The sequence below is a fragment of the Ochotona princeps genome, chromosome 5 (genome assembly GCF_030435755.1).
Source record: "Ochotona princeps isolate mOchPri1 chromosome 5, mOchPri1.hap1, whole genome shotgun sequence".
Taxonomy (NCBI): Eukaryota; Metazoa; Chordata; class Mammalia; order Lagomorpha; family Ochotonidae; genus Ochotona; species Ochotona princeps.
In genome coordinates this window covers 108069821-108094894 of record NC_080836.1, presented here as the reverse complement: position 1 = coordinate 108094894, position 25074 = coordinate 108069821, and the positions used below count along the sequence as shown (strand labels likewise).

The window sequence follows — 25074 nt, the reverse complement described above, 5'->3', positions numbered from 1 at the left end:
AATAAAGATAAATAAAGCTTAAAAAAAAAGATTACCCAGCAGAAGTTTGCTGTGCTGTAATCACCTGTGCCCAAGTGGTCTTTCCTGGGCTCCATCTGGATTGGCCCTAGAACTGAGACAGCTACACCAAGCAGTATAACTCCTGTACAACACTGTCTGCGGACTCCCTTCCCAGGGACTCACCTGTCTTGGCAGGTCTGCAGTCAGAACACGTACAGAAACATGCGGTGCACTGTGTTTCCTGTAAAACAGCAAGTGGTGAGTGGGCGCATTGCCCTGATTCCTGCTGTGCGCCACCCGGGACCCTGTACGCCTGCCACACAGCAGGGGCGCAGCCACGAACAGCCACAGGCAGTACAACAGAACCCAGAGAGGGACGCCTACACACCCACGGACACGCAACACTGTCCACACAGACACACAAAACCAATTTCAGTTCAACGTCTACCACACAACGACAAGCCATCACTGTGAGCCCCGCTAGGTGGCCTTGACACTGAGCAGCTTGCATCTATACACGCCATGCAGGCAGCATAACCTACAGGTTTAACTATTAGTTAACTGTGCATGATTTCAATCTACTAGATGAGTAATACCTAGGCAGAGCAGCAAGGTTGAGCACGAGGTATTGCTACCCAGACGTTTGTAAGATAAAAAAGTACCCACAGAGATCAAACGTAAGAAAACCTGCAAATACATGTTCTCTAAACCCAAGCTCAAATGTCAGAGCACTCATGTCTGTACCTGACCCCCTAATTTACATGTGTACTTGACCCCCTAAAACACATTACCTGACCCCGAAATATATGTGTGTTCCTGATGCCAACACATGTGATCTGACCCCAAGCCCTATGTGTATGTGTATCTGTCCCCCAACCCCCATGAGTGTATCTGACCCCAACCCCCATGAGTGCATCTGATCCCAACCCCCATAGTGTATCTAAGACCCCAACCCCCATAGTGTATCTGTCCCACAACCCCTATGAGTGTATCTAAGACCCCAAGCCCCATAGTGTATCTAAGACCCCAACCCCCATAGTGTATCTGACCCCAACCCCCATGAGTGTATCTGACCCCAACCCCTATGAGTGTATCTGTCCCCAACCCCCATAGTGTATCTAAGACCCCAAGCCCTATGAGTGTATCTGACCCCAACCCCCATGAGTGTATCTAAGACCCCAACCCCTATGAGTGTATCTGACCCCAACCCCTATGAGTGTATCTGACCCCAACCCCCATAGTGTATCTAAGACCCCAAGCCCTATGAGTGTATCTGACCCCCAACCCCTATGAGTGTATCTGACCCCCAACCCCTATGAGTGTATCTGACCCCAACCCCCATAGTGTATCTGACCCCAACCCCCATAGTGTATCTGTCCCCAACCCCCATGAGTGTATCTGACCCCAACCCCTATGAGTGTATCTAAGACCCCAACCCCCATGAGTGTATCTGACCCCAACCCCCATAGTGTATCTGACCCCAAGCCCCATAGTGTATCTGACCCCAACCCCCATAGTGTATCTAAGACCCCAAGCCCTATGAGTGTATCTAAGACCCCAAGCCCCATAGTATATCTAAGACCCCAAGCCCTATGAGTGTATCTGACCCCAACCCCCATGAGTGTATCTGACCCTCAACCCCCATGAGTGTATCTGACCCCAACCCCCATGAGTGTATCTGACCCTCAACCTCCATGAGTGTATCTAACATCCCAACCCCCTTAAGTGTATCTAAGACCCCAACCCCCATGAGTGTATCTGACCCCCAACCCGCATGAGTGTATCTAACAACCCAACCCCCATGAGTGTATCTGATCCCAACCCCCATGAGTGTATCTAACACCCCAACCCCCATGAGTGTATCTGACCCCCAACCCGCATGAGTGTATCTAACACCCCAACCCGCATGAGTGTATCTGACCCCCAACCTCCATAAGTGTATCTAACACCGCAACCCCCATGAGTGTATCTGACCCCCAACCCCCATGTGTGTATCGGAGCCCTCTAACTCACAGGAAGGCTCAGCAACTCACCTGTCGTATGGTGTTCTCCTCATGCCCCCGTCTTTGATGTAATCCACCAGTTGCTTCTGAGTTCTACCACTGCACAGAAAGATCCGCATTTGTGAGAAAGAATCACTGGCAATTCACAGCCTTTATCATTCAATATTTATTTACTTATTTGAATGGCAGTTAGAGACTCCACCCACTGAGCCACATCCCAAAGCTGGCAACAGGCTGAAGCCAGGAGCCTCATCGGGTCTCCCAGGGGGGTGGCAGGGGCTCAACTACTGGCACCAACATCTGCCGCCTCTCCAGGTGTGCCACCTTAGCAGGCCCAGAACCACGCCCTCCAGTTCAGGCGTGAGCATCGCAAGTGGTGCCAACACCTGCTCCCGCAGCATTACTGTGTAACGGCTATAGACAAGAAGTAAGGTGGCCCCGTACTTCTTGTAACAAACAACTGGTGCATGGCTGGGCTGCGTCTTCTGCAGCTGCTATGTGGGCGTCCCTAGGGCCTACCAGGCACCCCACCTGTATCTGAAGGAGGAGCCGCGGCTGAAGAGGACGGCTTTGGTCTTGGGCTTTGGCTGGTCGGCGAGTCTGAAAAAGGTGTGGTGCTCCACGCACAGCTTCCAGAAGCTCTTGCTTTCATCTCTGCTCCCCAGAATGAACTCCAGCGTGTCCTGGTAAGGCCCCTGAAAACAAGGTACATGGACAAGGACCCGCTCAGAGTTAGTGCAGGAGCAGAGCATGCGGGACAATTCCATAACGACAATGGAACAAATGGTGTTCTCACGGCTGACTACATGCAGGCACCCACGGGCACACCCTACCTCATGGGGGTGGCCTTGGCAGCCCTCCTTGCCCTGGCAGGCCGACCTGTGGCTATCCTGGCCCTTGTCCGGGGTGTGCTTGTCTGAGGTCCAGTCTGTTCTGGGCATGCATGCATTCTCTCATGGTCAGTCCCAACAGAGGGAATTGTGAGCATGCAGGTGCAGTTCTGCCATGTGCCCACGCATTTCTCTAACCCAGCCTGGAAATCCCCTCCCTCCCCATCGCCTCTCTGCATGGCTTCCATTCAGAGAAAGCGGCCTTCCATTTGCATTTGTGTGACCACGAAATCCACTTCCAGACAGCACAGGGACCTTGTATGCAATGCAAGCCCTGCCAACCAAAACCCTTTAATTTAAGAAGTATTTACTTATAGGAGAGAGAGGCATACAGATCCGCAGAGAGACAGAAGAGGTATTCCACATGCTGTTCACTCCCCAAGTGCCCACAGCAGCCAGGCTGGGCCAGGAGCTCCACCCTGGTCTCCCCAGGAGGCAAACACTCCACCTCTGGAGCTACCAGCTGCATTAGCAGGAAGCAGAGCTGGGATTTGAACCCAGCTACTCCAAGCGATGTGGGGTTCCCATGGGGTCTTAGCAACCAAGTATCTGGAATGACCCAGCAGGTGTCTGCTAATGTGCTAAAAGCCAGATAAGCCTCACTCCTCTTCTGACTGGCCCAAGTTTAAAGTCCCCCAAGAGTCACAGAGTATCTAAACAGACACTGCAAGGACTCTGGATCAGCAGTGTCTGGATCAACAGTTGAGACTCAAGCTGATGCCCACACAGAACACTGGCATTGCTGACAGGCTGAGAGGGAGCCTGAGCCACCTGCTGGCTCCCTCCTGAAATGTTTGCAAGCACTGGGCCCACACTGATTGAAGTGTCTCCCACAGGTGGCAGGAGGTATTACCTAAACCATCATGTCCAGCTCCCAGGGTCCCCATCAGCCCTGCGAGCACAGCGCGTGGGTGAAGCCAGGTGCCGTGACATGGAAGCAAGAGGGACCCATAGCTTGTTCTCTTTGCCGTGCTCCGTGGGAAAGCACCCAGACACTCCCAACAGTCGGCAGGACCCTCAGACTGCAGACACCTACTGTGTCCACTTTCATTCATTTTGGTCAAGTCACACAATAGTTCTTCAATGACCAATAACCAAGGCTTTTTCCATCAGAGGTCAGCTCTGAATCATGCACACAGTCCCTGGGGACCCTGCGGGTCATCCAGCCAGGGTCAGGCTGTGCCTAGGACTCTGAGCTGGAGTTGTGCTGGTTTTGAGTAGCCTGTGGGGAGGGCTTGTGAGACAGTGCCTTCCAAGTCCAGCCAGCCCTGCGTGGTGGGCAGTGTCCAAGGAGTCAGAGCCCACAGCCCCACATACCTGCTTTGAATCCTGGCCCTCAGCTCATGTGTCACAAGGGACACACAAGGGCTGCCTCAGTGTTCTAGAACCGGGACCGACTGGCCTCAGTGTTCTAGAATGGGACGAACTGGCTTGGTGTTCTAGAATGGGACCAACTGCCCTCGGTGTTCTAGAACCTGGACCGACTGGCCTCAGTGTTCTAGAATGGGACCAAAGGGCCTCGGTGTTATAGAACTGGGACTTATTCAGAGCAGTACTCACATGCACCTCTGGATGGAGCTTGATGAGGAACCTCTTCCTCTTGAAGCTCAGCTTGCGGACCTTGGACCAGTTGAACGTGTTGATCTTGGTGGTGCCCTGTGGTTGGGGAGACAGGGACTCAGCAGCGAGCTAGCAGTCCAGCCCACAGGGAGGTACCACCACATCCAGAACAATCTGACGTGGAACACTCCCCCTCTGAATGACAAACAGGTGGCCTTCCTCGCTATGGCTCATTACAGAATATTCCATCAGAGTTGACACTTTGCATTCCTGAGGCCCACCCGTGCACCGACAGCAGTCTTGGGGCTGTATGTGGGAGCATGTCCAACTTCTCAGTGGAAAACTCAAGTGACTCTGTGTGCTGGACTGCCACGATGCCAAGGACAGAACCCTTGGCTTCAGGGAATGCTATTGGGGTCACCTTTCTAAAACAAGATTTCTTTTGAAACACACTTATTTAAAAGATTTTATTTATTTCAAGGGCAGAGCTATATAGAGAGGGAGAGACAGAGAGATCTTGTATCTGCTGGCTAACTCCTCAAATGAATGCAACAGCCAGGGCTGGACCAGGCCTGAGTCAGGAGCCAGGAGCTTCTCCCAGGTCACCTATGTAGGTGCAGGACCCAAGGACTTGAGCCATCCTCCGCTGCTTTTCCAGGCCATAAGCAGGGAGCTGGACCAAAGGTGGAATGGCTGGGACTTAAACTGGTGCCCCTCTGGGATGCTGGTGTAACAGGTTGACCTGTTGCGTCACAATGCTGACCCCTCTTCATTTCGTTATTTGAAAGGCACAGTTAGTGAGACAGAGCCATCTTTTACTCACTGGTTCACCCCCCAAATGACTGCCAACAACTGCGGTTGGCACAGGTTAAAAGCCAGGAGCCATCTGGGTCTCACATGTGGGTACACTGGCTGCAGTATGTGGGCCACCTTCTGCTGCTGTCCCAGGTGTGTTGAGCAGGAAGCTGATCCAAGTGGAGCAGCAGGCTGGAAGTGAAGCCCACGTGGGGGGCTGGTGTTGCAGACGCATACAGCTGTCTTCTTTGTCCACTGCCTCAGGTCTGCCTTTGGAGACCCTGGACCATGGCCAGCTCCCACCCAATCAGGTTTGTTGCTGATCCCTTCAGCATGGCTCACAGGGGCACCACAGTGTATCTTTACAGGACGGGGGTTGGGGCTGGGGGTTCTTTTCACGGTGTCCCCTGGGGACCACCGACCCGACATCATCTTCCTGTCTGGGTCTATCCAGGCTGGCTCCGTCGCCCACAGGCCTCTTACAGGCCTGGCAACAGCAGTCACATTGTGACACTTCATCTCAGTACAGAAGGTGGTAGACCTGCCGCCATGAACTTGCAGTACTCCTGGGCTGATCCTGGCCAGGGCCCTCCCTGCCCGACATGCTTCTCCCACCGGGACGCCTGGACCCATGTGGCCATGAGGACATCTGGTGACCACAGCACTCAGGCAGGCTGTTCTGCTGCTGCCCACAGGGGCTTCTACCAGGAGACTGCAGTCTTAAGCTCTGAAAATCGTTTCTTTTTTTTTTTTTTAAGATTTATTTATTTTTACTGGAAAAGCAGATACACAGAGAGGAGGAGAGACTGAGAGGAAGATTTTTGTCTGTCGGTTCACTCTCCCAGTGGCCGCAATGGTTGGAGCCGAGCCAATCCAAAGCCAGAAGCCTAGAGCCTCTTTCGGGTCTCTCACATAGTGTAGGATCCCAAGGCTTTGGCCCATCTTCTGCTTTCCCAGGCCACAAGCAGGGAGCTGGATGGGGAGCTGGGTCACCAGGATTAGAACTGGCACTTATATGGGATCCCAGTGTGTGTAAAGTGAGGACTTTAGCTGCTAGGCTACCACACCAGGTCCTTATACACTTTTTAAAATTAGTTCTGTAACATGTGTTCTTTTAATGATTTATTTACTTTTATTGGAAAGTCAGATTTACAGAAAGAAGGAGATACAGAGAGAAAGATTTTCCATCTGCTGGTTCACTCCACAAGTGGCTGCAATGGCCGGAACTAAGCTGATCCAAAGCCAAGAGCCAGGAGCTTCTTCCATGTCTCCCATGTGGGTGCAAGATCCCAAGGCTTTGGGCCGTCCTCTACTGCTTTCCCAGATCACAAGAAGGAGCTGGAAGGGAAGTGGAGCAGCTGGGACATGAACTGGCACCCATATGGTAGCCCGGTGCATGCAAGGCTAGGACTTCAGCTACTAGGCTACTGCACCAGGCTCAAAATGTGTTTTAAAAATATTATTGTATGAGGCTGGTGCCATGGTGTTACAGGCTAACCACCCTGTAGGGACAACGGTTCATGTTCCATTGTTTCACTTCCGCTCCACCTCCCTGTTTATGGCCTGGGACAGCAGCAGAAGATGGCCCTAGTGCCCTCATGTGGGAGACCCAGGACAACCTCATGGGTTCTCCCATCTTCATCAGCCCAGCTCTGGTCACTGAGGCCAGTTGGAATGGGCCAGTGGAATGAAGATCTGTCTCTTTTCTCTGCTAGTCTGCATTTTAAATAAAAATAAATCAACCGTTAAAATATTTTATTTGGTAGAGTGTAAGGGGAGAGAGGGAGGCAGGGAGGGAAAGAGGGTGACAGAGAGAGAGAGAGAGAGACAGATGCATGGGAGATCCTCATTGGACACAGAGAGAGAGAGAGATAGATGCATGGGAGATCCTCGTTGGACAGAGAGAGAGATAGATAGATGCATGGGAGATTCTCATTGGACAGAGAGAGAGAGAGAGAGAGAGAGACAGATGCATGGGAGATCCTCATTGGACAGAGAGAGAGAGAGAGAGAGAGAGAGAGAGAGAGAGAGAGAGAGAGAGAGAGAGAGATGCATGGGAGATCCTCATTGGACAGAGAGAGATAGATGCATGGGAGATCCTCATTGGACACAGAGAGAGAGATAGATGCATGGGAGATCTCATTGGACACAGAGAGAGAGATAGATGCATGGGAGATCCTCATTGGGCAGAGAGAGAGAGAGAGATGCATGGGAGATCCTCATTGGGCAGAGAGAGAGATAGATGCATGGGAGATCCTCACTGGACAGAGAGAGATACATGCGTGGGAGATCCTCATTGGACAGAGAGAGAGATAGATGCATGGGAGATCCTCATTGGACACAGAGAGAGAGATAGATGCATGGGAGATCCTCATTGGACAGTTCACAGCCAGGCGGTCCGGGCCACTCAGGAGCGGGAGCTCGGTGCACACAGGGACCTGGTGCTGGAACAGCTACCTCTGATGGGATGGACACAGTTAAATAAAGCTGGACTGTGGCAAGGTGGGACATGACCACGCCACTCTGACACGGGAAAAAGGATCCAAGGGGCATTTTCACAAGCAGATCCAACCCCTAGATTATAATTCCATCATGTGATTCTAGTCTATTCTGTGTCTAGCCTCTATCATGTGATTCCAATCTAGTCTACGTTACAGCTTCCATCATGTGACTCCAGTTTATTCTGTGTCACAGCCTCCATCATGTGATCCTGGTCTATTCTACGTCACAGCCTCCATCATGTGATCCTGGTCTATTCTGTGTCACAGCCTCCGTCATGTGATCCTGGTCTATTCTACATCACAGCCTCCGTCATGTGATCCTGGTTCTGTGTTACAGCCTCTGTCACATGATCCTGGTCTATTCTGTCCCAAATTTCTATCTGACACCAGCAGGATGGCGAAGTTCACACCTGTATACTTAGTACATAGTCCCTGCGAGAGGCCAGTTAGAACTGAAGAGTGTGACGGGATAGCTCCATGCCTGGAACAATGAACAGCTGCCCTGGGGTCAGCTGGCAGCCTGGGGTGAGTGAGCCATTTTAGGGGTGAGTGGGCATCCTGCATGAATGGGCAGACCTGGGGTCAGTGAGCATTCCTGGGCCAGTGGGCATCCTCCCCAGTGTGCAGTCAGCTCCTAGGCAGTAATGATAGTCATTATTGCCGGACACGGGTAGGGAAATGACTTCCCCACTGGGTACATGTGTGGCTCAGATGTGCTAACCTTGCCTTCCAATTCAAGCCCATGGCTGTTAGAAGGAAAACTGAGTGACACAAACATGTCACACTAGGCTGCCTCTCCCACTGCCCAGCTTACCTGGAACACAAGGATGCCCATGTGGGAGACAGCCAGGTTAATCTTGGCACCCTCTTTGTCAGAGGCCGCATGGAATCTGATGCCGTATAGGTCCAACTTGCGGGCGATCTCAAGCAGCTGGAAGTCTGACTCGGCTGGAGTCTGGCCCCTACAAGGAAAGGAGGTTTTGATCATGATCATGTCATGAAAATCATCGATATCTAAACATGCCCAAAGCATGCTAGCATGTTAGTGCTGGCTAACTCAAATGAGGCACAACCAACCAGGCACCACCCCTGGGGGTCCCAGCAGCCTGGCACACAGTCAGACTTCAGCTGCATAGCCTGGGGGTCCCAGCAGCCTGGCACAGTCAACTTCAACTGCATAGGATGAAATCACAAGGTCAAATGAAAGACACCACAGCTGACACTTGACTTTATCCACATAAAAGATGTGCCATTCAGTGACAGGAAATGCAGGTGGACATGACCCTGGTGGCAAACTAACCAGGGCGGGGCTGCGCCAAGCGAGGTTCTGGTGCGAGGACACTGGCGCCCTCCCCACGAGACCTTCTGCTCACAAACCTTTGCCACCTTTTTGCTTCTAATTCCTGAGGGGCCAAGTCCTTAAGGACCAACACAACGACCTGGGCATCCTTTCACTAATAACCACTTTCTGAAGAGGCTACACACATTACCATTGACAAAAAGGAATACTTGGGTGGGCAAACCCACTTCCCATTCGGAATTGTGCCTATTTGAAAAGCTACCAGTGAAATGTTTTATCTGAAAAGCAGAGAAAGCGAGAGCAAGAGAGAGGTGACAGGGATGGGGTAGTGGATGGGAAAATCACACACATGTAACTGCACCTACTGGTTCACTCCCCAAATGCCTGCAGTGACCTGGACTGAGCTAGGAGCCAGGGACTCCACCCAGGTCTTCCAGGAGAGCGCCAGGTACCTGAACACTTGGCCATCACCCCGAGGGGAGCAGGAATTAGGAGGGGAACTGGGAATTAAACAACATTCCACTAGGCCACCTGCTCACAGCTGAACACTTCTGGATTTTTTAAAGATTTACTGACTTAAGTCAGAGTTACTGGAGTTACTACTGTGCTGTAACGTGTAGTCACTGACTGTGATGCTGGTATCCCATGTGGGCACCGGTTTGAGTCCCAGCTGCTCCGTTTCTGAAAGAGCTCCCTGCTTATGGCCTGGGAAAGCACAAGATGGCCCAGGTACTTGAACCGCTGCACCTACATAGAAGACCTGGCTGCTGATTGGTTCAGCTCTGACTGTTGCAGCAAACAGGAATTCACCAGTGGATGGAAGATAGATCTAACTCTCACACTGGAGGGTCGCTCTTGGAGAGGCTTGCCAGCACGCCCACACTGAACACCAGAGGGCCGCTCCTGAGGGGATGGCCAGCGTGCCCACACTGTGCACTGGGGGCCGCTCCTGGAGCAGCCAACATGCCCACGCTGTGCACTGGGGGCCGCTCCTGGAGCAGCCAACATGCCCACGCTGTGCACTGGGGGTCGCTCCTGGAGGAGCCAACATGCCCACGCTGTGCACTGGGGGTCGCTCCTGGAGGAGCCAACATGCCCAGGCTGTGCACTGGGGGTCGCTCCTGGAGGAGCCAACATGCCCACGCTGTGCACTGGGGTCGCTCCTGGAGCAGCCAACATGCCCACGCTGTGCACTGGGGGCCGCTCCTGGAGGAGCCAACATGCCCACGCTGTGCACTGGGGGTCGCTCCTGGAGCAGCCAACATGCCCACGCTGTGCACTGGAGGAGCCAACATGCCCACGCTGTGCACTGGGGGTCACTCCTGGAGGAGCCAACATGCCCACGCTGTGCACTGGGGGTCGCTCCTGGAGGAGCCAACATGCCCACGCTGTGCACTGGGGGCCGCTCCTAGAGCAGCCAACATGCCTGGGACACAGCAGTAGTTTCCTGCCAGGCAGCAAGCTCCACACACTTCTGCTGTGCCGGGCCTGCAGTCCCAGCTGCCACTGTAGATGATGTGTGAGGGCAAGCAGTCACTTACATGTGCTGCTGGTGCAGCTCCAGGATCCTGTGGAGACAGCGCCCCTGGCTGGGCAGGTACTCGCTGGCTTTGAGGTGCTCCCGGTCCAGGATTTCGTCATAATCCCCGATTTCAGCTACAGTAAGAGGATGCGACTCAGTCATTCTAATTCTGAATGTGAACTATAAAACATTTGCACACATACATGTATAAACTGAAAGTAAAAAAAATTCCTTAATGTGTAATAAGATATTTCTAAAATTTGTTTCTGTATTTCAGTTTTCCAAGTACTTTAAGCTGTTAAAGGCCAGTGTGAGAGCTGTGGCCTTGTTCTCTCACAGCCATGACTGGGAGGAGGAACTCAGACACGGGAATGCTGGCGCCAGTGCAGCGTGCGGCCAGACTATTCCTGTGAACGCACCTTCCACGCCGGCTATTCACAGCAGCCGGGAACACAGCAATGCATTTCACTTGTTTTAGGATAATGTATTTTCAACCTTTTTTTCTACTCAAAACTTAAAAAAAATATTTTATTTGAAACACAGAATTATAGAAAGAGGCACAGAGAGAGAGAGAGAGACACACAGAGAGAGAGACTGACTGACTTTCCATCTCCTGGCTCATTCCTCAGCTGGCCATGAGCCAGTCCAAAGCCAGGAGCCAGGAGCTTCTTCCAGGTCTCCCATGTGGGTGCAGGGGCTCAAGCATAAGGGCCCTTTCTTGCTGCTTTCCCAGGCTGTTAACAAGAACAAGCCTGGAACTGGAGCAGCTGGGACTGAGCCACACGTGTAGATACCGCCTCACAGTGGCAGCTTCACCGCCATGCCACAGCACCAGCCCTCACACTGCTATCCGACTTCTTGTTAAGCTACAAATGTTTTAAGACCACCAGTAAAGCCCAATGTTTATCTTGGGCAACATACTCCTTACTTTTGTTTCCGAAGCGATCTCAGGCACAGTACAAAGTGGTCCCTGCTTGGAGCCACTGCACAAGGCTGCCACAAGGCACGGGGGTCTCCACAAGCACCCGTGTGGTTGGGAAGGCAGGCCCTCCTGACTTTCCTCAGGAAAGGACCAATCTGGAACTTTGTGTTGAGTGGCCATGGCTTGGGAGCAGCTTCCAAGGGGGCAATGACAGTTGCCAGGAGCCACAACATCCCTGCAGGGCCACCTGAGCTATCTAGCTACACCATAATCAATCAACAGCTCCACAGCACACATGAGGAAGGCACCTTGAACCATATGGAAAGAGTACTAAAAACTTTTACTGGGATTAGTGCTGTGGCGTATCAGGCTACACCTCTGCCTGCAGTGCTGTCATCCCATATGGGTGACACTTCAAGTCCTGGTTGCTCCATTTCTGATTCAGCTTCCTGGTAATGAGCTGGGAAAGCAGATGGCCCAAGTGGGAGACTCAGAAAGAGCTCCTGGCTCTCCGTGTGGGCCTGGCTCACCCTGGCTACTGCAGCCATTTGGAGAGTGAACCAGCAGATGCAAGATCTCTGTCTCTTCTCCCTCTCTCTGAAATTCTTTTAAGTAAATCATAGAACTCTTAAGACCCTTTTATTGATGATCACCAACGAGGCCTGTGGAATTTGCTGTCTGCAGAGGATGATTCTGGGAAAAGGCCACAGGCCTGCAGCTGGGCTCCTGCTGGGTGTCCTGCTGACACCGTCTGTCCCCAGTGAGACCTCGCTGGAGAACCTGGCCAGCCTCCAGCCCAGCAGCAGTGTGTGTGCTGATGCCAGTGGCTGCGCGAGGCCTCGGCAGGGCCATCCCTCCGAGCTTCCCCCGGGCGCCTGCTCTGCCCCTCACGGCTGCCTCTTCACTTCTGAACCACGCCCTGCTCCCTGTGAGATGCTGAGGAAGCACCCCGCATCCTGCCTGATGTTTAACCAGTTGGGGCGGCAGTCACTGCCCCCAGGGAGGCCTGTTTTAGGGCACACAGACATGCTGAGGCCTAGGTCTCAGTGGTGTGTGTGTGTAGCTGGCTGGCCTGTGCATGCCCCTCCCCGGGCAGGTGCCCTGCCCCTGTGCACTTGAGTTGTGCTGGCAGCCGGGTACTGACACTGCAGAAGATGGGATGTGAGCAGGGCTGCGGTGGTGTCGGCACAGACCAAACGTTGCTCCAGCAGGTCTCTCTTGAGCTGCAGGGCGAACAAGTACCTAGAGGGGATTCAAAACAAGCAACTGTCAACCCCAGCTCAGCTGGCAGCCAGCACGAGGCAGCGCCTGCACACAAGAGGCCAAGTCACAGGTGCCTCTCACACAGGAGATCCCTAGTGTGGGCGACTGGCTCCCTTGCCCAGGCCATCAGGGAGAGAGCCATGGCTGTGCGCACTCCCCTGGGACTGTTACACAAAAAAAGCCACTTGCAATTCTGCATGGATCCAATGTGATTCAGTCCAACAGACTGATAGCGCATGGTCTCGGCTAGGATCCGAGTGCAGCCAAAGAATAAATCTCAAAATGTATGTATCCTTTCACTGCATGGCAAATACTACAAGTACTAGTGGAGTCTGTTACGAGGTTGCAAACACACATCCCTACGCGGACCCACACACATCCCTACGCGGTTGGGGCTTGGGTTCTTGAGCAAGCGATTACAGCTACTACACACTCCAAAACACTGAGACGTGTAGGCCTGTGGACACAGTGATCTCATGGCCACCAGCATTTTCTGTAAGACTGCAAGTCCCAGACACACTCACGCGTGAGAAGACAGCATCCACCACAAGTCCAACCGGTCAGGCATCCCTGGACACAGCCTTACCACATGGTGCCTCTGCGCTCCATGTCACTGCTCAGATGCCAGCGACATGCAGGCAGTGTGGGGACAGCAGGGTCAGGAACAAGTGTGATGGACCCTAGGGTCATATGTGGCTGTGACTGCACTGTCAGCATGTAGGACCGGACGTCCGTCTGTCACGACAGGAGGCCACTCCTCTTACGCAGTGTGCACCAGGCTCGCTCACTCTTTCCTTTTTTTTTTTTTCTTTTTAAGATTAATTTATTTGAAAGGCAGAGAGTGAGAGATCTTCCATCTTCTGGCTCACTCCCAGATGGCTGCCAACAGCTGAGGCTGGGCCAGCAGGCAGAAACAGCAGCCAGGAGCTTCATCCTGGTCTCTCCCATGGGTGCAGGGGCCCAGGCACTTGGCCAATCTCTCCTGTTTTCCTAGGTGATTTAGCAGGGAGCTGAATTAGAAGTAGAGCAGCTCAGATTCAAACGGGCATCCATATGAGATGCTGACGCCACAGGCAGAAGCTTTACCGCTGTGCCACAGTGCTGGTCTCATCTTTTGATGTTTTAAGATTTCTTTATTACAGAGAGACGAGGACACACTCACACATGCACAAAGAGAAATCTTTGATTCACTGGCTCACTCCTCAGATGACTGCAACAAGCCAGGGCTGGGCCTGGTGGAAGTCAGGAGCCAGGCACTTGAGCCAGGTCCCCCATGTGGGTGCAGGGGCTTCAGCAGATGGGCCGTCTCCTGCTGCTTTCCCAGGTGCCTTAGCAGGGAGCTGGATCAGAACCGACACCCACATGGGGTGCTGGCGCCACAGGCGGCAGCTTTATACACGGTGCCACAGACGTAGCCCTGCAGCCAACCCTTCCATGAGCTGTGTGTTGTGGCCATCAGCCCCTGGACAGCAGCTCCCAGCCCTTTACCTTGTGTATTCTTCCTGCAACTGACCAGGATCAGGAGGGAAAAATTTTACAGCCAGGCGAAGCACTGTGGTCCTTGGTCCTATGAGAAGAATGGTAAACTTCACAAAGAAGGCCAACCTGTGATCTCTTCTCACTGAGTAACCGGGCTGGAGCGGCTGGAGCTGCGTACTGCCGCAGATCTGAGGGAGGGGACGCTAAGCAGGCGCCTCCGATGTTGGCCACACGGGGACAGCTGAGGAGGGCGATGGATCTACATGAAGCAGAGAAGCCTCGGGAAACTGAGTACGTCAGGATTCTGAAATACAAGTCTGCTTAGAGTGTACTTTTAAGGGCTTATCTGAAAAGCAGAGAGAGAGGAAAAAAGAGCGAGTGGAAAAGAGAGATGCTCCATTTGCTGGTTCTCTCCCGATGGCTTACAGCCAGGGCTGGGTCAGGTGGAGACTAGGAGCTGCTCCCACATCTGCCACGTGGGTGCAGGGGCCCACGCACAGGGCTGTGCTCTGCTGCTTTCCCAGGTGCATTGGCAGCGAGCTGGAGGGGAAGTGGAGCAGCCAGGATAGGAACCCTCACCCTTTCACCCTTAGGTGCTGGCATTGTAGGCGCTGGCTTAACCTGTTGTACTACAAGTCCGGCCCTTTGGTTTATATTTTAGGATTAAAAGTGACCAACAAAAAGTTAGGGTATTTATATTATTAGTATTATTAGTAGTAAAAACCTACATTATTTCTAAAACCTTTCTATACTTTAGTGGGAAAAAAAAACGTTAACATCACTGAAGTGCTAATCGGAACAGTTTCCAACCAAAAACAAAACAAAACAAAACAACAGCAACAAAAATCCAGAGCTCTTTTGCAGCCAGAGCAGCGGCGAGCCTCTGGGAGGACTGTGCTCAGCAGGGTGACTTGCACCCAAACAGTGCAGGAGATTTGGAGCAGTAGTGACTTCATCTTGAAGAATTCCTCACCTAGACAACTAATGAACATTACTACACACTTTAATTTCCCAAATTTAATAATCACACTCATGATTACAATTGCTTTTATGAATACAGAGCAATAATAACTATTTAGCTATTACAATGCTAGTTAAAAGAGGAAACGTCTCCTCCCTCCTGGCTGGACACTACCCACAGGCTTTCGTATGTTGGTCAGAAACTCAGCTGTTTCCAGACAGCAAATCCTGTTACCCACAGATCTGAGGCAAGCACCTGGGGACCCTCTGAGCACCCTCCTACTGTAGCTTGGACCAACAAACATATCTGCTAGGCGATGGCAACGAACCCCCCAAAACTAGGCTCTTTCCGGGAGCAGTGTGCAAGAGGGCCGCGCAGAGGACTTACTGGGCACTTGCCGGCCGAAGGGTTTCACAGGTTCCAGCCAGACCTGTGGAGGAACGCACGGGGACAGTCCAGTGAGTAGCATGTTCCGTCAGCGAGGGTACGAAGACTGCTAAACGCATCGCAGCGAGAGAGGTCACCCTCCTCTCGGACGTCGGCTGCACATGCAGCAAGCTGAGGTGGCAGCAGAAAGGGCCCCCACCACAGACAGGCGACCCATGTCTTCTGGCAGACACTGCCCAGGGCGTGTGGGAGGCCACCCAGCCACCTCTGTAAAGTCAGCTTACTCCCATGCCACTGTTAGGAGACCATGAGACTCAAGGCCATTCTTACAACACAGAACAGGGCTTGTTTGGCTACGTGCTAATGACAATGTGGGCTGGGGTGGGAGGCAAGGCCAGGCGTAGGTGAGAGGCGGACAGGCTATCTGGGTGGGCGCTTTGGGTACCCACACTCTACAGCTGTCCAAACACCACGACCACCTACCCAGCAGCCTTGGGCACTCTGAAACTCCAGCCCGAAGTAGTCACACTCGGTCAGATTCAAGCGCCTCCACACGAGGTTCAGCAAAGTCTGGCCATCGCTCTTGGGCTGTAGCAGAGGGTGAGAGAAGGCAAATTCATGAACATGGCGGCAGAAGTGCTTCCTCCCACACAGCCCTGTTTCATCTCGCCTTCGTTCTGCTAGGACTCAGAAACTCTGCTACAAGGAAATGAAACTCCTGGGACGCCGGCACGGTGCCACAGTGAGCAAAGCCTCCATCTGTACGGTCAGCATCCCTTATGGGCCCTGATTCGAGTTCTAGCAGTTCCATTTCTGATCCAACTGCCTGTCAATGGCCTGGGAAAGGGGCGGGTGGTGGTCCAAGTGGGCCTGGCCCAACCCTGGCCACTGCAAACATCTAAGGAGTGGGACAACAGATGGAAGTTCTTTCTTTCTCTGTAACTCTTTCAAAACAAGCAATACCAGACAGGGCTCAGTTAAGTGTTCTGAGCGTCTTTTCACTCATGCTGTCTGTGCTTTTAGACTCCAGGCTACTTCAGCCAACATCAGACAGCTGTGACAGCTCCTGAGAGCATTGCTCTTTCGGTCCCTGGTTCCCAGAACACTCAGCCAATGGATCATCTGGTGGCACTCAGCTGAATGAGGGGAGAGTGGACTAGAACAGTGTTCTGGTGTGTGGGTGGGGCACGGTCTGTGATGCTGGTACCGTCTGAGTTCCAGCCACTCCACTTCCAAAGCAGCTCCCTGCTAAGGTCCAAGTGCCTGGGCCCTTGCATCCATGGGAGAGACTTGGGTGTAGCTCCTGGCTCCTGACTTTTATGAATGAATTAATGATGGAAGATGTCTCTCTCCAGTTCTCCATCACCCTGCCTTTGAAACTAACACAAGCATCCTTATGAAAGACAGGTGTGTTTTCACACTCCAAGGCAAGCCCCCTGACCGAGGGTGCGAACATCGCCTTTGCTTGGCAGTGTCTGCAGGAGGCTAGGTCCTACCAGTTTCTCAGGGAAGATGCCAACTGACTGCATGGTGAAGGACTCCAGAGAGCATGACGGGCAAGCTACAAGAGCTGTTCTGGGTAAGCCCCGGCAGGAATCCCAGACATCCATCTGGCCTTTCAGTAGGTGTGAAAGCCCTCTAAGATAAAACTCAGAGGCTGAGATGCCACCACAGAACAGCAACACCAACACTGGAAGAGTGAGCACCCTGAGCTCGGCACAGTGCAGGGCGGCTGTGGACAACTGCGACCTACACAGAGGCCACCTACAAATTCCTGCAAAGGCAGTGTGCCCTCCTGAACCCAGCCTGCCTCTGATGAAACTCCTCCTGATCATATGAAGTAAGCGGTCTGGGACCCATGCCACCAGCAACCTGATGCACTCAGGCCCATCCCAGAACCACAGCTCGGTTATGGGAACAAGGCTTCCATTTCAGACGGTACATCATCTCCAAAAGCAACATTTATTTAATATTTATTTATATGGAAGGCAGAACAACAGAGACAGGAGGAGTCAGTCACACACACACACACACACACACACACACACACACACACACACACATCTTCTGTTAACTGGTCACTCCCCAGATGCTTGCCAAAAGTTAGGAGCACACACCAGTCTGGAAGGCCAACAGATCAATCAATGAAAGACAAATTGCCTGTAATCTACATCAAAGAATTGAAAAACCTGATATGCTTTTTTTTTTTTTTAAAGATTTGTTATTATTGGAAAGCCAGATATACAGAGAGGAGGAGAGACAGAGAGATCTTCCATCCGATGTTTCACTCCCCAAGTGAGCAGCAACAGGCCGGTGCGCGCCGATCCGATGCTGGGAACCAGTAACCTCTTCCAGGTCTCCCACGCAGGTGCAGGGTCCCAAAGCATTGGGCCGTCCTTGACTGCTTTCCCAGGCCACAAGCAGGGAGCTGGATGGGAAGTGGAGCTGCCGGGATTAGAACCGGTGCCCATATGGGATCCCGGGGTTTCAAGGCGAGGACTTTAGCCGCTAGGCCACGCCACAGGGCCCCCTGATATGCTTTTTTTTTTTTTTAAAGATTTATTTTATTTTTATTACAAAGTCAGATATACTGAGAGGAGGAGAGATAGAGAGGAAGTGGAGCTGCCGGGATTAGAACCAGCGGCCATATGGGATCAAGGCGAGGACCTTAGCCACTAGGCCACGCTGCCGAGCCCTGATATGCTTTTAATACCCTATGTTATCCCGTAACGGGTTAGGAGAGCAGAGAAATCTTCCACTTTCTTAGAGCATGTGAGGAAGATGTTAAGTATAACCTATCAAGATTGTAACAGGTAACTCACAGACAGCAGCCTCGAATCTGCATTAGACATTAGCAAAAACTATTAAGGCATACAGTGGGTTCCAAGAGCGACCCTGACAGCCCCTTAACAGTAGGCCATATGCACAGAGCCGGGGGGTCCCCAGAGTGGAGCAGGAGGACAGGGGAAGGCTTATATCCCAAGCCTGGAGACTCCTGGATCCTCACCAAGGACTATCAGTACGGGCACCAAGGACTATATCCCATCTGCCAAGACCACGGGGAACTGGAGCACCCTTGCAGGCCGAGAACTCTGAGGTCATCCATTCCCTATCGGATCTCCCACAAAGGATGGAAGAAGCCCAGATCCTTCCTCACAGGATCAAATGTCATCAGAACAACAGCCAGGAGCCCTGAGCAGTCCTCAGAAACAGAACAGTAAACTTCCTTCTGGACTCAGGAGGGGAGCTTTCTCTGGTCCTAACTCAGTTCCAACTTTGGCTCCCCACCCTCTCTTGCAAGGACCATTAAGGTCGCTCCGGAACCCCCCAAAATTAGATCAGATAAACAGAGTCGAATAAGGAAAGCTTAAAACAGACAGAAAACAGTCAGTTTGGCCTCACATATACCTAACTAGGTAAGACACAAAGATTCGTTACTCCTCACTAAGGTACTGAAGATTTCTCTGCACACCCCTCCTAAAACTGTTTTGCTCCTCAATTGTTAACATACGGCTTGTTTGAAGTATAAACCTGTTTGAACTATCCCAAATTTCGCGTAGTTCAGTAGAAATCACACTTGAATACTTTAAGCTGCTAAATATATAAATGAAAATAGACACGAGACAGCTGAATAGTACCAAATAACTATTTTAAGGTGTATAGCTGCCGGTTGTGTATAAACTATAATTGAGATGTCAATGAAGTAGTCACAGGATGTGGTTAAGAACTTGCATTTTCTAACATACTGGTCACTCACTACCATGTCAATTCGTTTCATGATGTTGTAAATTTCTGTTGAAATTGTGTAGGGGCTTTTCATTGGAGAGGATGATATTCTGCCAGCCCTACTTTTAGGCCAGGGATGGTCTCCCAATGAAACTGTTGAATTTATCTGGACAGTAAGATGCTGGACTCTGCATGGTCCATGCCCACAATGAAGGAATCATGACTGGTTATGATCTGTACTACTGTAACAATATGGAGGAATTCAATGTGGGGAGAGGGTTTGGGGGAATCCTAGAGCCTATGAAACTGTGTCACAAAATGAAATAAATGTAGTTTAACAGACAAAAAAAAAAAAAAAGAATTTTTAGGGCTTGTCACGGTGGCCTAGTGGCTAAAGTCCTTGCCTTGAATGTGCTGGGATTCCATATGGGTGACGGTTCTAATCCCAGCAACTGCACTTCCCATCCAACTCCCTGCTTGTGGCCTGGGAAAGCAGTCGAGGACGGCCCAAAACCTTGGGACCATGCATCCGCGAGGGAGACCTGGAGGAAGCTCCTGGCTCCTGGCTTCAGATCAGCACAGCACCGGCCATTGTGGTCACTTGGGGAGTGAATCATCGGACGGAAGGTCTTCCTCTCTGTCTCTCCTCCTCTCTGTCTCTCCTCCTCTCTGTTTATCTGACTTTGCAATAAAGACAAATAAATATTTAAAAATTATTAATATTAATATTAATATCTATTTTGGGCTGGCATGATGGCCTGGTAGATCCTCACCTTGCAGGTGCTGGGGGTCCCATATGGGCACTGGTTCTAGTCCCGACAGCTCCACTTCCCATCCAGCTCCCTGCTTGTGGCCTGAGAATGCAGTCGAGGAAGACCCAAAGCCTTGGGACTCTGTACCTGCATGGGAGACCTGGGAGAGGCTCCTGGCTCCTGACTTCAGATTGGCTCAGTTCTGGCCACTGCGAACACTTGGGGCGTGAACCAGTGGGCAGGAGGTCTTTTTCTGTCTTTCCTTCTCTCTGTGTATCTGACTTCCAATTAAAAAAACAAACAGACAAACAAACAAACATAGTGGAGCAGCTGGGACACAAACCAATGCCAAATGTCAGGACTTGAAGGGGAGGCTATTTGCTTGAATTACTCTGCTGGGCTGAAAATCTACAGCTCTAAAAACACAGCTCAAAAGACAAAAAGGGCAGAGGATCCAAATGGTTAACAAGAGAGGAGCTGGGGACCAGGAAATCAAGGAGTAACTTACGGGGGGCTGGATGCAGAGATATGGACAGAGATGAGTAGGGACATGAAGGAATCAGAAGCCACAGGCTGTGTCCTGTACACACTCACACCTCACACACTGTGCCCTGTACACACTCACACCTCACACAGTGTGTCCTGTACACACTCACACCTCACACAGTGTGTCCTGTACACACTCACACACTGTGCCCTGTACACACTCACACCTCACACACTGTACCCTATACACACTCACACCTCAGTGTGTCCTGTACACACTCACACACCGTGCCCTGTACACACTTACACCTCACACACTGTGCCCTGTACACACTCACACTTCACACACTGTGCCCTGTACACACTCACACCTCACACAGTGTGTCCGGTACACACTCACACACCGTGCCCTGTACACACTTACACCTCACACACTGTGCCCTGTACACACTCACACCTCACACAGTGTGTCCTGTACACACTCACACCTCACACACTGTGCCCTGTACACACTCACTCACTCACACACTGTACCCTATACACACTCACACCTCACACAGTGTGTCCTGTACACACTCACACACCGTGCCCTGTACACACTCACACCTCACACACTGTGCCCTGTACACACTCACACCTCACACACTGTGCCCTGTACACACTCACTCACTCACACACTGTGCCCTATACACACTCACACCTCAGTGTGTCCTGTACACACTCACACACCGTGCCCTGTACACACTTACACCTCACACACTGTGCCCTGTACACACTCACACTTCACACACTGTGCCCTGTACACACTCACACCTCACACAGTGTGTCCGGTACACACTCACACACCGTGCCCTGTACACACTCACACCTCACACACTGCGCCCTGTACACACTCACACCTCACACACTGTGCCCTGTACACACTCACACCTCACACACTGAGCCCTGTACACACTCACACCTCACACACTGTGCCCTGTACACACTCACACCTCACACAGTGTGTCCTGTGCTCCCTCTAGATGCCAGTGAAGCAGTATGGCTGACAAAGCATATGCAGCATTCTGTATGTGACACTATACACAGAGAGGTTGGACAGAGGTGAGAACACCGTGTGGCGACCACGCACTAGGGCTGGACAGAGGTGAGGACACTGTGTGGGGAGACCACGCACTAGGGGCTGGACAGAGGTGAGGACACTGTGTGGGGAGACCACGCACTAGGGGCTGGACAGAGGTGAGGACACTGTGTGGGGAGACCACGCACTAGGGGCTGGACAGAGGTGAGGACACTGTGTGGGGAGACCACGCACTAGGGGCTGGACAGAGGTGAGGACACTGTGTGGGGAGACCACGCACTAGGGGCTGGACAGAGGTGAGGACACTGTGTGGGGAGACCACGCACTAGGGGCTGGACAGAGGTGAGGACACTGTGTGGGGAGACCACGCACTAGGGGCTGGACAGAGGTGAGGACACTGTGTGGGGAGACCACGCACTAGGGGATGGACAGAGGTGAGGACACTGTGTGGGGAGACCACACACTAGGGGATGGACAGAGGTGAGGACACTGTGTGGGGAGACCACACTCAGCAGTGGAATAGCGGCCCAGCAGGTCCCTGGAGTTCTCCTACCAGGCCTCCTCCCAGCCCTGGGACTTGCCATAGTGGCAGGTGCTGCAGGTCAGTCTGAGATGGCTCATCCCCATTGTTGGTGTTTGCCAGCAGATGCTGCAGCCTGGTTCAGCCCAGCCTACCCCCAGTCCCAGCTCCTGATGGCTGGTGCAGTAGCCTAACCTACTCCCAGCCCTGAAGTGAAACAGGCAGGTGTTGAAGCCCAAACCTGGCCTGGCCTGCACCCCATCCTGGATTTTTTTTTTTAAGCTTTATTTATTTTTATTGAAAAGGCAGATATACAGAGAGGAGCAGAGACAGAGAGGAAGATCTTCTGTCCGATGATTCTCTCCCCAAGTGACCACAACGGCTGGGACTGCACTGATCTGAAGCCAGGAGCCAGAACTTCTTCCAGGTCTCCCACACAGGTGCAGGGTCCCAAGGCTTTGGACCATCCTCGACTGCTTTCCCAGGCCACAAGCAGGGAGCTGAACGGGAAACAGAGCTGACGGGATTAGAACTGTTGCCCATATGGGATCCCGAGGTGTTTAAAGCGAGGACTTTAGCTGCTAGGCCACCGTGCCAGGCCCCCACCTTGGATCTTAATCATGCCAGTGTATAATATGGATTGATCCAGCCTGACCTGCTCTCAGCCCTGGCTCTCATGCTCACCAGTGGGTGCTACAGCCTAGCAGGGGAGTTCCCTAATCCCCCTACTGGGTCCATTGCCAGACCAGATTTTACATGTGCTTGTAGGTACTTCAGCACAGCCTGGCATGGCCTCCCCCAGTCTCGGCTCATGCTGGTAGGTGTTGTATCCTGACCCAATCCAGCTTCCTCCCAGCCCCAGCTCTCCAAGTGTGTGAGTTCTGCAATCCAGCCTGGCCTGCCATTAACCCCAGCTCCTGTGTAACCAGCAGGTGCTGTAGTCTCACAGAGGTGAGCCCAAAAATTCCCTACAGAATCAGCCCTAGACCTGGTCATTCCACATTCTGGTCAGTGCTGCAGCCCAGCTTGATGTGGCCTACACCCTGCTCCGACACTCATGGGTGGTGACCGCAGCCTAGCCCACACTCACGGGTGGGGACCGCAGCCTAGCTCACACTAAGGGTGAGGACCGCAGCCTAGCTCACACTCACGGGTGAGGACCGCAGCCTAGCCCACACTCACGGGTGGGGACTGCAGCCTAGCCCACACTGAGGGTGAGGACTGCAGCCTAGCTCATACTCACGGGTGGGGACTGCAGCCTAGCCCAGCCAGGCATGTCTCTAGCCCCAGCTTTCATGGGTACTGATGGGCAGAGGACAATGCTACTCAGGTCAGCCCAGGACTCCCACAAGTGTTGGTGCCTTGGCTTGACTCAGACATGCCCTCTGGTTTCTCCTCTCTAAACCACTCTGTCCCTGCTCCCTCACCTACCTGACAGTGCAGTGGCATGGTTTGTGGAAGTCCCCCAAAGTCACCCCTTGCCTGTCAAACATAACCTCAGTGGCCCCCACTCCAACATGTCACCAGATCCATCACCGGGCAATCTGCAGCCCTTCCCCACCGTGCAGGGGTGCAGCATCTTTTGGGGTCTGGGCACATGTCCCCACCTAGCATCCTTCACATATCTTTAAAACAAAACAAACAGGGCCCAGTGCAATAGCGTAGTGGTTAAGGTCCTCGCCTTGAACATGCTGGGATCCCATATGGGCGCCAGTTCTAATCCCGGCAGCCCCGCTTCCCATTCAGCTCCCTGCTTGTGGCCTGAGAAAGCAGTCGAGGACGGCCCAGAGCATTGGGACCCTGCACCTGCATAGGAGACCTGGAAAGAAGTTCTGGCTCCTGGCTTTGGATCGGCACAGCACTGGCCGTTGCAGCCACTTGGGGAGTGAATCATCGGACGGAAGATCTTCCTCTCTGTCTCTCCTCCTCTCTGTATATCTGCCTTTTCAATAAAAATAAATAAAATAAATCTTTTAAAAAAATGTTTAATTTTGGGCACGGCGGCGTGGCCTAGAGGCTAAAGTCCTCACCTTGAAAGCCCCGGGATCCCATATGGGTGCCGGTTCTAATCCCAGCAGCTCCACTTCCCATGCAGCTCCCTGCTTGTGGCCTGGGAAAGCAGTCGAGGACGGCCCAATGCTTTGGGGCCCTGCACCTGCATGGGAGACCCGGAGGAGGTTCCAGGTTCCCGGCTTTGGATTGGCGCAGCACCGGCCGTTGCGGCTCACTTGAGGAGTGAATCATCAGACGATCTTCCTCTCTGTCTCTCCTCCTCTCTGTATATCTGACTTTGCAATAAAAATAAATAAACCTTTAAAAAATATATTTAATTTTATTTATGAGGTAAAGTTACACAGGGAGAAATACACAGAGATCATTCCCCGAATGGCCGCAATGACTGGAGCTGAGCCAATTTGAAAACCAGGAGCCAGGAGCCTCCTGCCAGTCTCTCACACTGGATACAAGAACCTGAGGACTAGAGCCATCCTCCACTGCCATCCCAGGCCATAAGCAAGGGGCTCTATAAGCAGACTTGGACCAGCGTCCATACAGGATGCTGGCACTGCAGGCAAATGATTAGCCTGTGCTAGGTATGGTGGTGTAATAGACTAAGCCTCTGCCTATGGTGCCAGCATCCCATATGGATGCTAGTCTATGTCCCGGCTGCTCCACTTCCCATCAAGCTCTCTGGCTTATGGCCTGGAAAAGAAGCAGAAGACAGCTCAAATCCCAGGGCTCCTGCATCCTAGTGGGAGACCTAGAAGAAGCTCCCGGCTTTGGATTGGCTAACTTCTGGCTGTTCTGGCCACTTGTCTCTCCTTGTCTCTCTCTCTCTCTTTTAACTTTTTCCATTTTTGAAATTATACTTTTGAAAATCTTTACATAGTTAATCAGGGTAAAAAGGTTCAAGGGCTACAGGAAAGTGGGT

At 52.3% G+C, this 25074-nt stretch overlaps 1 protein-coding gene across 3 annotated transcripts in view; it reads right to left on the bottom strand.

Annotated features, from left to right (window-relative positions):
• FARP2 (FERM, ARH/RhoGEF and pleckstrin domain protein 2) overlaps positions 1-25074 on the bottom strand; it is a 67381-nt gene that overhangs the window by 24728 nt on the left and 17579 nt on the right. For all 3 annotated transcript variants that reach the window (XR_009245517.1, XM_058665220.1, XM_058665221.1), the window contains exons 3-12: positions 16067-16171; positions 15584-15626; positions 14245-14323; positions 12638-12735; positions 10591-10705; positions 8564-8711; positions 4454-4549; positions 2535-2698; positions 2034-2102; positions 184-241 (exon numbers count right to left, since the gene is read on the bottom strand). Coding sequence is in view for 2 of the 3 variants with exons in the window: in XM_058665220.1 (XP_058521203.1) it covers positions 184-241; positions 2034-2102; positions 2535-2698; positions 4454-4549; positions 8564-8711; positions 10591-10705; positions 12638-12735; positions 14245-14323; positions 15584-15626; positions 16067-16171 (975 nt within the window). In the remaining variant the exon portion in view is untranslated. The remainder of the gene's footprint in view (positions 1-183; positions 242-2033; positions 2103-2534; positions 2699-4453; positions 4550-8563; positions 8712-10590; positions 10706-12637; positions 12736-14244; positions 14324-15583; positions 15627-16066; positions 16172-25074) is intronic.